This window comes from Ranitomeya imitator, chromosome 4, assembly GCF_032444005.1.
Source record: "Ranitomeya imitator isolate aRanImi1 chromosome 4, aRanImi1.pri, whole genome shotgun sequence".
Lineage (NCBI taxonomy): Eukaryota > Metazoa > Chordata > Amphibia > Anura > Dendrobatidae > Ranitomeya > Ranitomeya imitator.
The window spans coordinates 34,538,841-34,557,802 of NC_091285.1; the positions used below are offsets into that span (position 1 = coordinate 34,538,841).

At 45.2% G+C, this 18,962-nt stretch overlaps 1 protein-coding gene across 6 annotated transcripts in view; it reads right to left on the bottom strand.

The window, feature by feature from the left end:
• Positions 1 to 209: 209 nt before the first annotated feature.
• The window catches only part of LARP1 (La ribonucleoprotein 1, translational regulator), a 42,690-nt gene continuing 23,937 nt past the window's right edge, over positions 210 to 18,962 (bottom strand). Inside the window, exons 2-19 of one of the 6 annotated variants that reach the window (XM_069763513.1) lie at positions 16,748 to 16,809; positions 15,231 to 15,296; positions 11,984 to 12,143; positions 11,612 to 11,740; positions 9,876 to 10,028; positions 9,561 to 9,723; positions 8,897 to 9,041; positions 8,006 to 8,180; positions 7,603 to 7,775; positions 6,674 to 7,063; positions 4,855 to 4,978; positions 4,390 to 4,595; positions 3,541 to 3,647; positions 3,286 to 3,443; positions 2,488 to 2,632; positions 2,294 to 2,403; positions 2,077 to 2,204; positions 210 to 1,018 (exon numbers count right to left, since the gene is read on the bottom strand). In XM_069763513.1, the coding sequence (XP_069619614.1) occupies positions 821 to 1,018; positions 2,077 to 2,204; positions 2,294 to 2,403; positions 2,488 to 2,632; positions 3,286 to 3,443; positions 3,541 to 3,647; positions 4,390 to 4,595; positions 4,855 to 4,978; positions 6,674 to 7,063; positions 7,603 to 7,775; positions 8,006 to 8,180; positions 8,897 to 9,041; positions 9,561 to 9,723; positions 9,876 to 10,028; positions 11,612 to 11,740; positions 11,984 to 12,143; positions 15,231 to 15,296; positions 16,748 to 16,809 (2,792 nt within the window). In that variant the 3' untranslated portion in view covers positions 210 to 820. The remainder of the gene's footprint in view (positions 1,019 to 2,076; positions 2,205 to 2,293; positions 2,404 to 2,487; positions 2,633 to 3,285; positions 3,444 to 3,540; positions 3,648 to 4,389; positions 4,596 to 4,854; positions 4,979 to 6,673; positions 7,064 to 7,602; positions 7,776 to 8,005; positions 8,181 to 8,896; positions 9,042 to 9,560; positions 9,724 to 9,875; positions 10,029 to 11,611; positions 11,741 to 11,983; positions 12,144 to 15,230; positions 15,297 to 16,747; positions 16,810 to 18,962) is intronic. The other 5 variants (XM_069763517.1, XM_069763516.1, XM_069763514.1 and 2 more) reach the window with 5 other exon arrangements.

The following is an 18,962-nucleotide window of genomic DNA, read 5'->3' on the forward strand; positions in this document are numbered from 1 at the left end:
TTTTAAGTTTTTTTTTTCCATTTTTCTTATGCAGCCATTTGCTAGTAAAGTTTTCTGTCTTTTTTTTTTCTCTTTCACAGTCTGAAGTAACAATAAAACAAAACAAAAAAAATAAAAATATATATATATATATCTTTGAAAAGAAAAAACAAAAAAACAAAAGAAAAAAGCAGGGCTGTCGTGAAAGCGATGAGCTGTGCGCAGATGAGTTTTCTTATTTTTTAACGATTTTTGCTGAAGGATGAAGTGAAGCCGAGAGATACAGCATCACCTGGAGGATGTAGGTGAGATCCTCCGCATCAATAGGAAGAGGAATCGCCTCCCGGGTTAAGCTTCAAAGCAACGTTATGTTTTTTTTTTTCGTGTCCTTTTCGAAGCCCGTAACAGCAAACTTCTGGTAGCCCATGTAGCAATCAAGAGCAGAGATGAGGCCTGCGCTCATTTTTGCCACCCAGGCAGTCACAAGGAGGGCAGCATTTCAATAATTTAGAAGAAAAAAAAGAAAAAAAAAAAATTCTTTCCCTCCCAACACAAGCCTCTTCTTCTTCCTCCAGGTTCCTGCTTTAAAAAAAAAAAAAAAAAAAAAAAAAAAAATTATATCCCTAAGCAAAACTAAAAAATTTTCTTCTTTTGGGATAAGCATCCGCCACCCTTGCAGGAAAGCCACGGGAACAGTCTTATCTCCAGAACGTGGAGTCTCTGATTACTGTAGGAAGTGGAGGCCCATACATTCCTACCCCACCGCCAGGAAATCTCCCACAGGTTCAACCCCACCCCTCAAAAAAACAAAAAAAAAAATCATTCTTTCCGAGCTTCTTTCCTAATTTCCTCCTCCTGATGTGCCGGAATCCATGGTGGCGGATGAGGGTTGGCTTTGGCCTTTGGCTTCCTCCCGGGTCGTGTTGTTGGATGACTGGTGACCTGATCCTTTGCTGGAAGACTGTGAGGGATACCTTCTCCTACCTTCACCCGCTGACAGCGATGGGCGCCTCCTGGAGCCCGCATCCTCCATTGGTGGCTGGAAATGAATTGGCGAAAAAAAACAAACAAAAAAAACACATTAAACAAGGATTCCGATAAAATTTAAGCCATTACAACCAATTTTCGTTTTTTTCCTGCCATTCTTCCAAGAGCAGTCAAAAAATTCTACTGTCAGAGAGTAAATGGGAAAAGGCAGCATGATGTAGAGACTGAGACCCTGATTCCGGTAATATATAACTTGCTGGTCTGCTTGCTGTCATTTTTTGATACAATCAAGAGTTTTCTCTGCTGCAGTGCTCAGAATTCTGAGCCCTGTATAACCCCGCCCACATCACTGATTGGCAGTGTACACAGCCAGCTACCAATCCATGGTGGGGGCGTGGTTACACAGAGCAGTTGACTAGGAGGCACAAGACACCTAGTCCTGTAGTGATAATCTCCTGCTGATAAAACACTGATGTTATTGAAACAGATATACAGCCTAGTAAGTGACACATCGCGGAATCAGGCTCTCTACCACTACATCAACTTGTTCTCAGATTACATAAAAACCTGATGACAGATTCCCTTTTATTTTTACAGGACGATTTTTTTTTTTTCACTTTACTACATATAATGTTCTGAAAAAGGAGAAAAAAAAATCCAAAAGTGTTGCGAAATGATGAAAATAAAAAGACTATTTCCTCCATTGTTTTGGGGTTTCGTATTTTCGGCATTCTTTGAGCGGTAGAAATGAACTGACGCGATTCTGCAGGTCAATTTGATTACGTGGATACCAAACTGCTGAGATTTTTCTTTTTTAACTACTTTAATGACTGTAAAAAAAGCAAAACAAACAAAACTCCCTCCAGTTTACCGAGACCAGTATATTTTTTATTCTTTTTCGGACCTGTATGAGGGACCCTTATTCTTTCTCAAGACGGGAGTCCAGCCACGCGCCATGGGGAATGGAGGGGTGGCCGTGCATGAGCAGCTCTCTCCAGTTCACTGGTAGCGCACATTACTGCAGCTGAGCCCCGTTGAATCCCCCACCCCCGTTGTGTGGGAATATACCCTTAAAAAAATCAATCTCGTCTTACAGCCAGGATGACTTACATCTACTCGGAAATCCTCAAGCCGGCGGAATTTGCTCAGGTATTCCTGCAACTTTGGATCGATATCCAGGTTTTTGGCTTTGGAATATTTCAAAAAGGCCCAAAATTTCTCAAGTCCGTACAATTGACCTTTGAAGGGAAAAAAATAAAAAAATAAAAACAGATTACCCCAGCGCCAAGATCAAGGCGGCAGCAGCAGAATGTGTCATATTACGCACCGGTCTCATAGTCCCTCCTGGTCTCTTCCTGGAAGTCCCGGAATATGTCCACTCGGAACTTCTTCTCCAGGCCATAGCTGTAATATCGGAAAAGGCACTCCAAGCCATACCTGAACGCAAAGACAAAAGGTTAATGTGGGAAAAGCCCCCCCAAAAAAAAAAAAGACAACTGCGCCCAAGAAGCCGCCTCTGACCTGTAGCCTTCCTTTCCATCCTCCACAGAAAGCTGCCGGAATTCTTCATACATCTTCTTGTTGAAGTGATCCCGAAGGAAGAAAGACCAGAAACGGAAGAGCGTGTTCATCTCCTGGGACTGGCCAATGCCTAGCCGTTTCCTCTCTGGGTGAGAAAGTAAAAAAAAAAAATTAAATAAAATAAAAATGATCTTATTGGCATGGCTGTGATCTGTTGGCGCAACACGTGACCCGGCCTGTATGAACGCCAGATCACGTGTGGCGCCACCATCGTGCTCTGGTTAGTGTAGAGAGTGTAAAATAACTATTAAAAAAAAAAAACCCTCATATTTTTAATAACCAGCCAAGGGGAAAGCAGATAGCTGTGAGCTGGTCTCATCATGCTGGGAAGGGGCCAATATCCACGGATCTTCCCAGCAAATTAAGACCAGCTCGCAGCTGTCTGCTGTCCCTTGGCTGGTTATTAAAAATACGTTGTTTTTTTTTTCATTTATTAACCTGTACAGTTAGCTAAACACGCAAAAGCATTGCTTCAAGATTATTATTTTTGTATTCTATGTTATTTTAAGTCATTTTTCCTATCCGCATTTGTTTGCGGGACAATCGTCCTACTCTTACCTCCCACATTTTGCTTCGTTTTGACACCCCTTAGTGCTTCCCATTGACTTATAAGTGGTTCGGGGTCAAGTTCTGGTACCTGAACCGAACTTTGGACTAAAGTTTGGCAGAACCTCAGCTGCCACGTGTCCGCTCAAGCCTAAGATAGAGATATCTAAATGATGATGGCGTCCTCCTCACCATTAAGGCAACGTCGGCGGTACTTGTGGTAAACGTGTTGTGTGAATCCGTTCTCTTTCAACAGCTCGTGAGAAGGATGCTGGAACTTTGGCAAAGACTGAGGTGTACATCCAAAGTTGCTCAAAGCTGGAGCAACCTCAGAGGGACTGGCGTTGGAGCTACGGGAGAGAAAAAAAATTAATGTATAGACCGATCTACTAGTCGGCTTGCTACCTCCATACAACTGCCGGGGTCTCCTGTAAGATCGTAGCTTACCTGACAGAGGCAGTTCGTGGTCGATGTTCCCTTGAATCCATTACCCACCCGACGTGGCATTCCATGGGTGGGTTGGAGCTGTGGCGCGTTTTTCTTTTCCGTGGCGTCTAAAAAACATTTCAGAAGTATTAATGGACAATCCTCTGCTCCTCATATTAGGGGGTCTGGTTTAATAGGATATTTAGGAATCCCTCGTTAATCATGAAGACCCCAGTAAAATTTCCTCTGCCTCATGCCGCTACACTTAAAGCTCAACTGCTGTGAAAAATTAAATGGCGCAAAGAGAAAAGTGAACGTGGCCCTTAAAGGGGCGATCCACGAACGTTTTATCATCTACACATACGTGATAAACGTGTGGTCTCTGGGGATCAATTGTTGGGACCCCCCCATTGCTAAAAGAAACAGGGTTCCTGTGTTCCCCATAAAGTTGAGCAATTGGATTTGCCTTGTCCTGGTCTGGCCGGTCTTTACATCTGTGTGCATGCATGACCATTAACTTCTATGGGAGCAATGGTTACAATGGAAATGAATGGAGTGGTAGGCATGCACATTACTGATTAATTCACATGGAGGACCCTAGCATGCATTCGTGACCAACGCTCCATTTGCTTCCATGGGCATAGTACTACACGTGTGATCAACACTCCCATAGAAGTGAATGGAGTGATGGTCATGCATGCACACTACCACTTGATTCACACAGGAAACGTGGGGTTAGGATCAGTGGGGTCCCAGCAATCCTACAATCACCACCTACGGATAGGTCATAAACGGGATCAGTCAGTCTGGGAATAACACCGCAATGAATCCAAGTTAATAAATGCGTTTAAAATCAAGCCAAATCCTCACCTTTGCATCGATTGTCCTGCCCTCCTTCACAACCGGGTAAAACCGAGGAGTAAGTGTGGGGTCTTTCAACCGGGGCGTCCGTGGGGTGCGTGGCGTCCGTGCATTGCGGTAATTTGGAGATTCAGGGACTGTGGTTGGTAGGGAACGGGCAATTGTAGAGGGTTCAGGTGCACCAAACAGCTTGTTAGCCAAGGCATCTGTGGGAACTGTAGGTTAATAACAAAAGCAAAAAATAAAATGTCGATGTTCCCCTTTAAACAATTCACTTTACCTTTTTTTTTTTTTTTTTTTTTTTTTTTAAATCCCTCTCACCCCACCTGCTGACCATTGCCAGCATTGCAGGGTAGATTTATACAAGTCTGCTGCCCTCCAGTGGAGAAAATAGAGAAATGCACTGCATGACGCATTATACCACCCCATACTTATAACATTTCTTACATTTTTAGCAATGGGTTAAATGAATACCTTGCTGGAATCTTGGAGGTCCAGGTGGAACTTCCTGATTTGGATCGACAGGGGGTTCTGGGGTTAACGTGTCAAACTGCTCCCGACTGATCATATTCACCTTTTTGAAGTTCTCCACCTCTTGCTGCAATGAGAAAAGATGTAGGTTCATACTGGGGGCACAGAGTGGGTTGTACTACACCAAGGAAATCAGCACACTGCACTTTTTAAGGTTCCCCTGCATGTTTAAAATGTGGCCATAAGCCCCCACACTTACCAGAGAGGTCAAAAATTGTCCTAACGGCCTCTGCTGGGCCATTATGCATTAATACAACTTTCAGTCTGCAGTGCCAGTCCATAGAAAGATTATTATTCTTTTTGGCATACTGTGCCTAGACAGTGGCACTTGTTGTGAAATCCTTAGTATATAAACTGCAAACAGGAAAAAAACACCTACACCGCTGGTTGGGAACATCATCCCCTTCCCCCCCCAACTAAGTAATTAAGATCACAGCGCTATAACTCAGTCAGTTACACAGGTTTTGCAATAAGCAGAAACCAAAGGGCAACAGCCGGGAAGCTAAAGGGCAACAGCCGGGAAGCTAAAGGGCAACAGCCGGGAAGCTAAAGGGCAACAGCCGGGAAGCTAAAGGGCAACAGCCGGGAAGCTAAAGGGCAACAGCCGGGAAGCTAAAGGGCAACAGCCGGGAAGCTAAAGGGCAACAGCCGGGAAGCTAAAGGGCAACAGCCGGGAAGCTAAAGGGCAACAGCCGGGAAGCTAAAGGGCAACAGCCGGGAAGCTAAAGGGCAACAGCCGGGAAGCTAAAGGGCAACAGCCGGGAAGCTAAAGGGCAACAGCCGGGAAGCTAAAGGGCAACAGCCGGGAAGCTAAAGGGCAACAGCCGGGAAGCTAAAGGGCAACAGCCGGGAAGCTAAATGGCAACAGCCGGGAAGCTAAAGGGCAACAGCCTGAACAGTACCTTCACGATGTCCGAGATCAAGTGCCGAGACCAACACCGGTAAGAGGATCCCCACTGAGGCTTATATCCTTTGTGAAAAGTGCTCCGGAAAGTCATCCTGAAGAGGACAACGTCCCGTGCACCAACCCCCCACCACCTATCTGATCATGACCAACACTCACTAGAATGTGCCCATTGACAAGTCACACAACACCTGGACCCACAAAGTGCTGAGTGCATGGACTGCCGACAAGAACACTGGACACAGCAATCACAGCTCTGCTACACCGTGCACTGGCCATAAACAGCTACTCGGCCGGGGCCCTTAAAGTAAAACTCCAACCCTGGAGCCAAAACCCAAAAATGGAATAGAAAATTGCTTCACTACTAATTCCAGTAGTTCGTTGACAGATTAATGTTTGTTTATTCTGCTACACCGCAATGTAAGTAGGTCTGGCAACAAGTTATTGGGTTGCTACTTAAAGGGGTATTCCCATCTCCAAGACCCTATCCCAATATACAGTAGGAATGTAGTATAGTTTTTCAGATTCGCTATGTCACTTACCCCATGTGCAGGGCATTGCAGTAGCTTACACTAGAAACTATTACTACTATATGAGTGGTCGTAACCATGGATATCTAAGCTACTTCAATGCCCTGCACATGGGGTATGCAACATAGTGAATCAGAAGAACTATACTACATTTCTAACTGAGGGCTGTGGAGTCGGAGTCCATTTTGGAAATTGAGGAGTTGGAGGCTTGGCTTACCGACTTCACAGCCCTGATGGGTAATACAGGAAGCTTTGTACTAAAGAACATCTTCAAGGAGACCCTACACAATTTGGTACTGGGTACATGGATGGCGGCCCCCTCACTCACCTTGATCTGTGAATACTCCGGCTCGAACTGCTCCGTCCACAGGTCCTGCTCGTAGTAGTAGAGACCGTCGTTGATCACCTTTGCCCATTCGGAGCTCATCTTCGCCCGGGACGTGTGGTTGCCGGTGCGGTCTCCCCCGGGATGTTTGCGCAGCGACGGTGGGGTCTGAGTTACTATTAGGATTTTGTTCACGTCCCGATCGTCGATCTCGTAATCAGAGTCCTCGTCCGACCAGTCGGTGAAGGTGTTCTTCCTGCCGTCCATCTGTTCCATCTCCTCGTCAAACATAAAGTCCAACTCTTCGGGCTCGTCTTGCTCTTTGGGTGGTTTCGGGGTGGTCACTGGGGCGGGAGACGTCTGCGGTGTCGGCTGCTTCACGTCCTCTGGCTTCTAGGTCAATGTGAAAGAAGCGTTAGTGCTGGGATGGAGGGTGATGGAAAGAACGCACAGCCCTTCATCTCGACGAGCACCGATGAATGAGTCAGGAGCGTCAGGCCCAAAGCCTGAGGCTGCACTAGTGAGACATTCTGATCGTCTGCAGCGGTCACACAGCTATACAAGTCTGCAGCTGCTGCAGTAAGCAGCGAACAGTAGGGACCTCCCATGGGATTACAAAACCAGAGTGTCCAAAAAAAAAACCCCTCCATCTGGCAAAAAGATTGACCCCATTAAAGTTAACAGGATTCCCACCGGGTGTCAGTCACCCGGCCGATCCAGCACCGCCATTTTCACTGTTGTGCTTCTATAACGAAGCGGGACAACACCGATATTAGTGCGGGTGTAAACAGATCCCTAAAAGTCATAAACCTTAATTTTAGGACATGCTGGGAGTTGTAGTACCACCAGCCTAAACTTCAATGTGATCATCTACAGTACCAGGGGAGGTTTTTTTTTTGTTTTGTTTTATTTTTCCCTCCAGAATTTCTAACCTTTGCTCTGGCAGGTGATGGCCGAGGCCTCTTCTTCACCTCTATCCAGCTCTCAGAGTCCAGGTCTGGTAAACTGGCAGAAAGCCCCTTTGGCATAGTCTTTAAGTTACTTACTTCCTCGGTTTTGGTAGCCATAGTGGGGCTGGAGGTGCGGGGAGAGCCAGGTGCAGATTCTGCAAATAGAAATGGGGTGATGTAGAGCTGTAGTTCATAGAGGTGCTCCTCCATTTAGTACAGGCTTCATTTATCGCACCAGTCTAACAAGGCCTCGTTGCCTATAGCAACCAATCACAGAGCAGCTTTCATCGTTTCAGAGGAGTTTCAGGAATTAACGCTAAATGCTGATTGGTTTCCATTGGCAACAAGACCAAATGAGGCCGAATGTGTACACAGAGGTGCTCACCCGTCTCCTTCTGGTATCCCTGCCGCGGTACAAACTCCGGGCAGTTGACGAGCTGGGAGAAGTCAGTCTGAGAAGCATCGGCCGAGGAAGGACCAGGCAGAGGCCAGGTATCGGGATCCTCTTTTCGCCTGATTTTCTCATCAATTATTTCAACAACTTTACTATCTTTTAGTGCCTAAAAAAGAAAGCAAGATATGCATGATAAAACCAGGGGAGGGGAGAGAGTAACAGCAGCAGAGGAAAGGGGGCCCGGCGTCAGAAGAGCGGATGGGGCAGAGGAGACAGAAGGGCAGCGGCGGCGCCAGAGGAGACAGAAGGGCAGCGGCGGCGCCAGAGGAGACAGAAGGGCAGCGGCGGCGCCAGAGGAGACAGAAGGGCAGCGGCGGCGCCAGAGGAGACAGAAGGGCAGCGGCGGCGCCAGAGGAGACAGAAGGGCAGCGGCGGCGCCAGAGGAGACAGAAGGGCAGCGGCGGCGCCAGAGGAGACAGAAGGGCAGCGGCGGCGCCAGAGGAGACAGAAGGGCAGCGGCGGCGCCAGAGGAGACAGAAGGGCAGCGGCGGCGCCAGAGGAGACAGAAGGGCAGCGGCGGCGCCAGAGGAGACAGAAGGGCAGCGGCGGCGCCAGAGGAGACAGAAGGGCAGCGGCGGCGCCAGAGGAGACAGAAGGGCAGCGGCGGCACCAGAGGAGACAGAAGGGCAGCGGCGGCGCCAGAGGAGACAGAAGGGCAGCGGCGGCGCCAGAGGAGACAGAAGGGCAGCGGCGGCGCCAGAGGAGACAGAAGGGAGGCGCCACAAGGGCACCGGTCACAGAGGAGACAGAAGGGAGGCGCCACAAGGGCACCGGTCACAGAGGAGACAGAAGGGCACCAGCAACACAAAGAACGACTGTTACCTTCACTATGAGCCCAATGTCCATGGTGAGAGCCTGCACCCTATGAAAGCTCGCTATTAGACCAATAGGCAAGAACCCTTCAGAATCCATCTTTCTGCGCAGGAAGAAATCTCGCTGTAGATTGTCCACACTAAAGTAATATTCTCTGAAAAACAAAAGGGCAGAAAGAATATATGAAATAACTTTCATAAGTCTTGATGCTTATTTTTCGTTAAGCAGAGCTGTATGAGGGCTTTTTTGCGCGACATGTTGCAGTTCTGACACTCTTCCGTTGGCATCACGATTCTTCAGGTCTGTACGATCACCGCTGAAGCCAACAGTTTTTTTCTCATTATTTTAGTGGCTTAAATAAATTCTGAATGTGACAGCAGCATGTAAATGAGCTCCGATCAATACTGTCAAAGGCAGATGCTGGCTGTATAACCGGGCTGGCACCTGTCTTGTATGGGACCGCTGTAGATCATCAAATAGCACCGGAGTGGTCACTGCTCCATTTTGTTGACTGATACACGGTCAGTCTATGGAGTAGGGTTACATAACCGCCCTCTCACCATCAAGTGCACCAAAGTCATAAAGATAATTAGCACCATGCCAAAAAATACCCTTATTAAAGAGACAGATATGGTCTCAACCAAGGAGAAATCTATCCAAAGACACCACTTACATCTGTCGCTTGATGTAATCCTTCAGCAGCTCCTGGTCGACACTGTACAGCTCTGAACTGCTCATGTTGTCATAGTAGTAGGTGATATTACTGGAATATTTCGGACCACGGGGCCCATCGGTACCTTCAAATTTCCTGTACCCATACTGGTACTCAAAATTAGCTGTGGGGGAATATAAAAAGTGGGTCCATGAAACAGGACTAGACATGAGAAAGCAGCCAACCCGAAACCTATAAGTTCTATGGACTTGTACATGTTTGTAGGGTTAGCATAGAGTCTTTTGGTGGCAAGTCAAACATGAAGGTAGGACTTACACCGAGTGCCACCACGTCCACCACGTCCTCTCCCTCTTCCCCGTCCTCGGCCCCTTCCTCTGAAGCCACCTCGGACTGTACCTTCACTTTTCACACTGGAAGCGTCTTCATAATCAGGCCAGTCCCTCTCCTGCTTGTTATCAGGATACCAAGCTATAAGGAAAAATAAAACATTGATCAGACTACAATCTTATTCAAGCAATATAAATTTTCAGACCTGGCAGAAGAATTCCTGAAAAATTTGCAAGTGTGGCCAAGATACACGAGTCACAACTTTAAGACGTATTCCACTTCAAGGCGTGAAAAATTCTTCAGAAAGGAATCTCTGAGAGAAGGCCGATCTACGCAGGCAGATTTGACCAGAACGTCTACTGATCGGTAGAGTGCGAATCACAAGACACTGTCCAGTGGCTATAGGAAAGGAGCACCCGATAACAGTCAAGGCCGAAAGTGTTGGCATCCTTGAAATAGGTCCAGAAAATTAAGTATTTCTCCCAGAAAATTATTGCAATTAGATGGACATGTAATCTCGAGATGGTTGATATTGTTCAGCAATGTTGGTTCTCAAGTCCTCAGACAGTTCTCTTCTCCTCTTTCTGTTCTCCAAGCTTAGTGTGGCACACAGAATACAAAGATTGAGTCAACTTCTCCCCTTTTTATCTGGTTTCAGGTGCGATTTTCATATTGCCCACACCTGTTACTTGCCACTGGCGAATTTGAACAAGCATCACGGCGCTCAATTTTTTAATCTAAATGGGCCCAACTTCGGCAGTACGTGCAGACAAATGATCGTTCGTTCCCAATCCAGTTTACAAAGGATGAGCTGTCAATGGTTTGATGTTTAAATTGTGCAATGGGCGAGAATGAACGCTGGTTTGGCCGATCGGCAAAAAAACAACCTATATTTCAAAAACGTGTCCCTTTTATTAATGTAATGTATTTGCTACTGCAGCTCAGCCTCATTCACTTAAATTGTGGCCGTGCCGCAATAGTAGAAGCCGCCCACAGAGTAGCGCTGTCTATGGAAAAAAAAAATACCCTCAGATCCTTTAAACAGGTTTGGACGTGTCGAAACTCCTTGGGCGACGCAGAATAGTCACACTCCCTTTGCTTTGGCTCCAATTAACCTTTTAGATAGAAATGCAATCAGTTATCTGCCTGCAGTATCCATTTACGCTTCCCTTTTTGTGTCTTATTTCACTTTTATCTTTTTTTAAAGTTTGGAAGCCCTATATCCTGATGAAGTTTGGGTTTTCAACAAATTAACTTAATACTCGTGCAATTTTAAAAGGATACGATTCATTGCCCATTTATTGTGATAAAAAAATAAGAAAAAAAGTAACTGCAGTTATGACTGTGCCCGCATCTTCCACCAAATGTGAAACTGACGCCAGACGATAAATCCATTTAGTTTACTAAACAGCATATCGCTGAGTTTAAGTGTCAACTTAACTACTCATTTGGTTCAATGAGAGATAATTTTGGATATTTTAATGACACCTCACTTTAACAGAGGACATCTGGGAGAGAAAAAGGCACATCCTTTAACTGTACATACATATCTTGAGGGGGAAAAAAGAAAAAAAAAATCAATATTTGCTGAAGCAATTAAAATATAAATGGTGAATGTGACAGTGGCTTATCCTGTCTGAAGTCACCACCCATAAAGCCGTAACCTGTTACTGTGTCAATAATGCCAGGTACACACTGTCAGACCAACGGGGCAGCAATGGTACCTTTTGGTTCGCTCCTGTTTAGGGCAGGACGCGGCTGCTCATTTTGACGATTGTTCCTCGAAGCAGTTTTCTCTCGCGGTCCCTCTGGTTTCATTTCGATCTGCAGGGGGACCCACTTGTGCTTATTTCCTGGTAAAGTATAAATTATATACGGTAATATACGTATAAAAACACGTCGCAATCTTACAAAGGTGAAATCAGCAAATCTTTTTGGAATCAATGTCTTAAACGTTATAGTCTCATTTCCCCGGCAGGGTCATAACTCCAAGATGGGAACCGACCCCCTCATTACAATATCAGTTTATAGAAGGGGTCGAGGGACTATTTCTCATGGATAGGGGTCTAAAATACATTAAGACAATATAAGGGCACCTTTCTTTTTGTGAGATGATCTTTGGCCATCGTCATCTCCATTCTTCTCCTCGCTGGATTCATCGGATTTCACTCTTTGGTTCTCCTTCCCGTCTGCACTCTCTTCTTTCATCTCCTTCTTTCCAAATGACTTCCGGGCCGGCTGCAGTTTCGGAGGAGGCTATAGGAAAGATAAAAAGAGAAGAAAAAAAATAAAATAAAATCTTAAATATCGTAGTACAAAGTAGTGTAGGCAAACTTCATAAGTTGGTGTTTTAGGTGGTACAACCCAACTTTATTTACTGGCCAAGCTGTTCTTTAATGGTTCTTGAGGAAAGGTCCAAATGAGAAGGTCAAGAAACCGCACCATGGAATCGCTATATTGTAAGAGGCCGAGACAAGGTATTCTATGATCTGTCCTAGGGATGGATCCCCACCACACCGCCAGTTAATACCTTGGGGCTCCCGTCCTGGATCCTGCATATATTGCAGTCAATGCAGGTAGTAAAATCAAAGGCAAAAGTTTTTCCTATAAACTCTTGAAGCAAAACACAAAAACTGCGCTTTATTCACTCTCATCAGGTCCAGAACGGAGTCTCCACCGCTGCTCCTGATCTCTGCTTGCAGCGCTGACTTCACGTCGAAAGCGCTGCAGCTAAACAGTGAGTTCAGCCGTCTTGCCTTGTTAACTGGAGGCTCACAGATTAAGCAGCAGGAATGACTATGTGCTGGACCCAGGGAGGGTGAGCAAAGCAGTTTTTTTTTTTCCCCCCAAGGAAAATTTTCTGAAAGGGGAACACCAGCTTTATCTGCAGATATGGGTAACATTTGTTTATTTAACCATTTATCAGGAACTGGTTATCAGACTTTGCCTCAGGTGACGCCAACATCCAATCATCTGACCAGTCACCCGTATTATATAGGACACAGTCACAATTGCCGATTGTCTCCGGCCGTGAAAACTCATGATGCAGAAAAATCAGCAAAGAGAAGGTCCCAAATTAGCCTAGTCTGTCATCCATCATTACATGGCTTACATAATAAATAAAAAAAAAAAAAAAAAGGACCACGAGGGACAGAAAATCCAGGCCTTAGATTGGGTTTCTCGTGTCCAACACTCAAGAGTCAAGAGATCGGACCGGACGGGGGTCTCCTGATCTGAACCCAACAACCTCATATATAAAGTTGTAGGGCTCAGGTCAGGAAACTCGCTAAGGTCTGGACTCTTGACGATGAAAGTTATGAGCAGGGGGTTGGACCAGATGACCCAAGAGGTCCCTTCCAACTCTAGGCTTCGAGAGTTGGACAAGTGAAAGTGTCCTCAAGCCAAGTGCCCGTTGCATTTTCACCTATAGTCGGGCATGTATGTTCATGCCGACAAAGGGTAAGTGTTACTAAGTCGTCGCTCGCCCATTACACAATACAGAGGAAATCTCGTCTTCTGATCAATCACACAACGTAGGGAACGGACAAGAATTCGTGTTAAGAACGCGGAACTCAAAACCTTCACTCCCACAGAAGAACGCCAGAAGCTGGCAGACAGATCTCCAGTGATCGAAGCCTTAACTACCCACTACGGGCACAGGACTAATAAAACATTAGCCACTGGGCATACGGACACAGATTAACTCCTTCCTAAACGTACAGGAATCTGCACTGCAGCCTTGGCCAGTAATCCACCAGCCCGGGAGGTGAGAAGAGGCATAATCTGCAGATTAACCAGAGGATAAAAAAAGGCTGTGTCATCAAAGCTTTAGGTGATGACCGCTTAAGTAAGAGATGACAATAGATTAAGTAACGCAATGCGGTGTCTAGCTGTAGCCGAAATTGTTGGCACCGTTACCGCGCGACGCTATGACATTTCTATTCCAAACCCAATCTTACAGTCATCCTGCACGCCCACTCAAAAATTACACGTTTTCTCTTCCCAAACAAGTGACCGCAGATCTCCCTTACCTGTGTCCTCAAAGAGCTAATGAAACCCGAAACCTCCACATGCTCCCAAGCCAAGTTACTCTACCCAGGATCCTAAAAATATATCTGGGATTGAAGCCTTCACCCAGATAGCGGCGCATGCTGCACCGGAGGCCTCCAGTCCCAGAATAGAGACGACCAGCGGCGGACCTAGTGGGAGGACTTGGAAGGAGGGAAGCCCCCTAGATGGAAATCCTGCTCGGGGGGACCGGTGTGTGCTATTCCTGGTGTCGTACGGCCACGTCCAAGCTCCTCGCTTGACATGTAACTGCAGGACAGAGCTGGGGGGAACGAAAGCGGCCATTCATGCCAACACACATTCCACATCAACGTTTTGGGGGGGATGATGGACGGCAAATAACGCTCCACTGTCACGCGATTCTGCTTTAGAAAAACCTTCCTACAAGTTTACGGAACGTGGGGCTCCGTGCAACTCACAATTAAAAGGCTATTTCGTGTTCTGTATCTCATCTTCGCTCACCATAGAAGTCGACACATTTTCAGTCCTGTAACGTCACACCTTGGTCGCCATGTCCCTATCCTGACAATGTATTATGTCAATATATAATTTCCTTAAAAAGGGAATCTGATAGCAGAATGATGTAGGGGCTGAACCCCTGAATCCAGCGATGTGTCACTTACTGGGCTGCTTGGTGTAGTTTTGATAAAATCCCCTTTTTGCAATGCGATGACTGCTGAGCTCTGTAGAACCCCGCCCTGAGCACTGATTGGCAGCTTACTGCGTGCATTGTCAGCAAACTGCCAATCGGGGATGGGGGCGTGGTTACACAGACTAGCTGGACTGCTGTGCACATGACACCAAGTCCTTTAGTGATAATCTCCTGCTGATAAAACACTGACTGCATTGAAACTACAAGAAACTGCTGAGTGATTGACATATCCTTGGAATCGTGGTCTCTGCACCTATATTATGCTACTTTCAGAATAAACAGCAAAAATCTGGTGACAAGATTCCCTTAATATGATGAGTTCTACTCACCACTTGAAATGAAGTGGTCTCTACTGGGTGAAGGAGTAATGACATCCCATTATTCGGTCACCTGCCGCAGGGAGCTACATCTCTTTTTATCAGAACCCACCGGGAAGGCCTGCACTTACTATTAGCTTTTTTCTTTCCCCAGCCAGACCACCCCTTTAATGCAATATAGGCCAAACAACTCAAAAAATTGCCACCAAACCATCTTGTACTCATCTGCAACCTGTCTCCAACCCAATAGTAGAACTACCAAGCAACAATATATGTTGTGAAGTGGCACATACGGCAGCTTCTTACCGGTGTGCTCTTATGGGCAATCTCTCCAGGTGTCGGCCAATTGGTGGCATCACCAAAGTCTCCAACCTGCAAAACAAAAATGAGAAAAATATAAATAATTTCAAGGTCTTTGCATACAGACTAGCACACATACATGGATTCTAGTATTAATCTGGATGTATTTCATGGTTCGTATACAAACAGCACTGCCGGTCCGACCACGGCTGTGGAGTCGGAGTCATGGAAATTGAGGAGTCGGAGGTTTGGCTTACCAACTCCACAGCCCTGGGTCCGACCTGAACTAACAGTGTCATATATGTCCGAGACCAAGTTCTGGGGTATTGCTGTCCGTATACAAACTGGGAAAACCGACCATCTGAATCTGGAATCTGTCAGAACAAAATGACTGTTCAAACCAAGCACTTGGTGCACCCTTGGTGTAGCCAAACACTTCCCACATACTTGTTTTCCCACATTCTCTGCAGTCTTCTTCATTGGCGGCTCTGGTGTAACTAAAGTCAGATATGGATTTAAAAAACAAGATGGCGCACTGGACTGTTTGGTCACACCTAGTGTGCACCGAGCACCTGTGCTTGGTTTGAACAGTCATTTTGTGCTGACAGACACAAACTTATAAGATTAAGGCTAGACGGTGACTTTGATCGGATTGTGTAATGACTGAACGTTACCCGTTACTACATGCGCTGTGATTCCAAGGTCATGAAAAATCTTAGCCATGCAAGTCACAACTTTTTTCGTGAAGGCAAATTGTACACGATAATGCAGCGGCTAGGGGCGGACACACACGCGGCACACATTACCAAAGGGGCCGCGTTGCCCCAGCCTTAAAGTCACAGCACCCCCCACAAGAAAAACAAGTCGAGGGAACAGAATTCGACACAGCAGTACTGAGGGGGTCAAAGTGCAGAAGTTACGAGGCAGCAGGTGGACAGCTAAGTGCTGGAGTAGCACAGTGTCGCACCATTTTTAGATGTTTGTGCACCACGACAACATAGTGACCTTTTATTACAAGAAAGGAACAGTAAAGTTTGATGACAAAACGTCGGCACGACTTCTTTACTGGACAAAAACTGCAGAATATTTAAAAAAAAAAAAAATTCCAGGCTATTAAAAATCGCCATAAAGGAAAAAATATTCAAAAATTTGGGAATAGGTTTGGTCGGACCTCAGTAGAGTCATTCTTAGTTTGACAAATGATACAACCCCTCTAAAGCGGCACATACAAAATGAAATAGCGGAGTCATCCTGTTCGGGGGTCGGAGTTGAGATTTGCAACAAATACAATCATTTTGTGCCAAAATGATCAGGCGTTTAACTGCGCGAAAGCTTCTGTCGGGGGAAAAGTTCACCAACTTTCTCTGCCTTTCTTCTTCCTTGATTGACAGCTCTGGCTTTACTACCGACGACTACTCCATGGTAGTGGTCGGTAAAAGCGGTCCAAGGTTTGTCTGCGCACAATCCGACGGGACTCACAATAAACAATCAGTGCTATGAAAAAAGAAAAAAAGCCCTGTTACCTTGCTGCCTCGCCTCGGCCGATTGGCACCCGCTTTCACCACCTTGGCAGGCACCGGAGGATCTGCAAAAAGGAACGACAAGTTATTAGGACAAGCGCTGCCTACGGTGATCAGTAATGACTGAGCAGTACACAATAGTCATTTCTGTAATTAAAAAAAAAAAAAAAAGCCATTGCAATATATTTTCTCCAAAAAAAGAGAGAAAAAAAAAAAAGAAAAAAAAAAATCGGGAACAGCATTGCTACATAACTTTATACTACATCTGTCAGCGCAAATAATTCTACTGGAGTCCCTGATGTCACTTTAAATGGGTAGCTCAGGGTTAAAAAAAAAAAAAAAAAAAGAAAACACACACAAAAAAAAAAAACATGTGTATGCCTTCTTCTAGAAATGGCGCCACTCTTGCCAAAAGGGTGTGTCTGGCATTGCAGGCCAGCTAAACTGAATTTAAACAAGTCTGGGACGTGCCGATACCAGCAACCTATGCATAGATTTAGGAAGAATCTTTTTTTTTCCCCCTAAGCCTGGAAAACATTTTTATTTTTTCAACCAAATGTAAAGCGATTAGAAATGTGTACAAACATCCAGAAAAAGCACGAGGAATGCGGGATAACAACATGGCGATCCAGAGTCTACCAAAACAAGACTTCAGCCCAAAACAAAGTGCAAAAAATAAATAAATAATAATATTATATCTATCTATATAATAATATATACACAAACGCACAAGCATAAAAATCTCATATACATGTTCTACATGTCTTCATTAAAAGAAAAAGCTTTTCCCCCCAAAAAAAGTATTATTTTACAAGTCATAATTTTATGATTCCTCTTAGAATCACGTTTTGAATTATCAAAGGCGCAACAAAAAACACCCAAAACAAAAAAGGGATATTTTTTTTTTTTAAATAGGGGAGAAAAAAAACCCAATAAAAGTCTATGGGAGAATAATAGCAGAAAACAAGGCACGCATTGCTTATATAGCACCAATAATTCCGCAGCAATTTACACACATTATCATCGCTGTCCCCATTGGGGCTCAATCTACATTCCTTCTCTGGAAACCCGTGAAAACACAGCAAACTTCTTGCAGATGATGTCCTAGGTGGGCTTGGAATCCAGGACCCCCAGTGCTTCAAAGCAACAGTGCCAACAACCGAGCCACCAATGTGACTCCATGATTGCTCCTCCTCTTGTCGTATGAAAAAATATATATACGGTATATATATACACACACACTATTTACTGTTACTGCCGGCCATATTCTCCTCATGCTCTTTGTCTAGATATGGACACGTAGACTAGATCCATACATTTAGGGCCCGGTCAGTGTATCATGGGCACAGGGATTCAGTGAGTGATAAGGTGTCCTATAGAAAACATATGGAACAAGGCCTTAGAGTGACGTGGCCCGCAGAGAGGGCGACAGTGGCCAGGGCGGGTCTGGAGCGCACACAGCTGCTGTGGCACTGTACTGCCGCGAGTGCTATAGGATTAACCCCATACACACACACACAATCCGCGAGCGTGCACACAGAACACAAGCGGTTAAGGATCAAGTGTTCCTTCTCATAAGACGAAGTAAAGATTGTCCATTTACATAAGGAAGAAATCCAGCCGAGGAGGGAGTTGAGCGAAGCAGGATCAGCGCCCATGTGATCTACACACTCGCTTCTTCTATGCCCTGCAGCTAAAACATGGAGGTGGAGAGCACCTTTGACAGAACAAGATCGCACGCAGTGAACGCTGATCAGCGTGTCGCTCGTCTCTAGGCCTATATAATACATGCTTACTTAATCCATTTTATATACAACATATTTAAGTGTTTTTGGAGCAGGCATGCTCCGAAAAATTCCTGAAAAACCGTTTAAAAAAAAAAAAAAAAAAACCACTAGAAAGCTCATGGGTTCAGTTTTTTTTTTGGTTTTTACTGCTTCAGGTTTCTAAAAACAAGCGGTTAAACACACACAAAAAAAAAACCTCTGAAGCCGCTCCAGAATTTTTATTAAGGGTATTTATTGTTCACACTTATTCCCAGCATTCAAAAAGAATTGCCCTTTTTTTAATATTTTTTTTCTCCTGAAATGTATTCTGCTAGTTTTTTTTTTTATTTTATTATTACCGTATTTTTTAGAGCTTTTCTTTTTAACTCCATTAGGCAATGAAAAAATTGCTAGTGTGTGCCACAAATTATGGAGAGAAAAAAAAAAAAAAA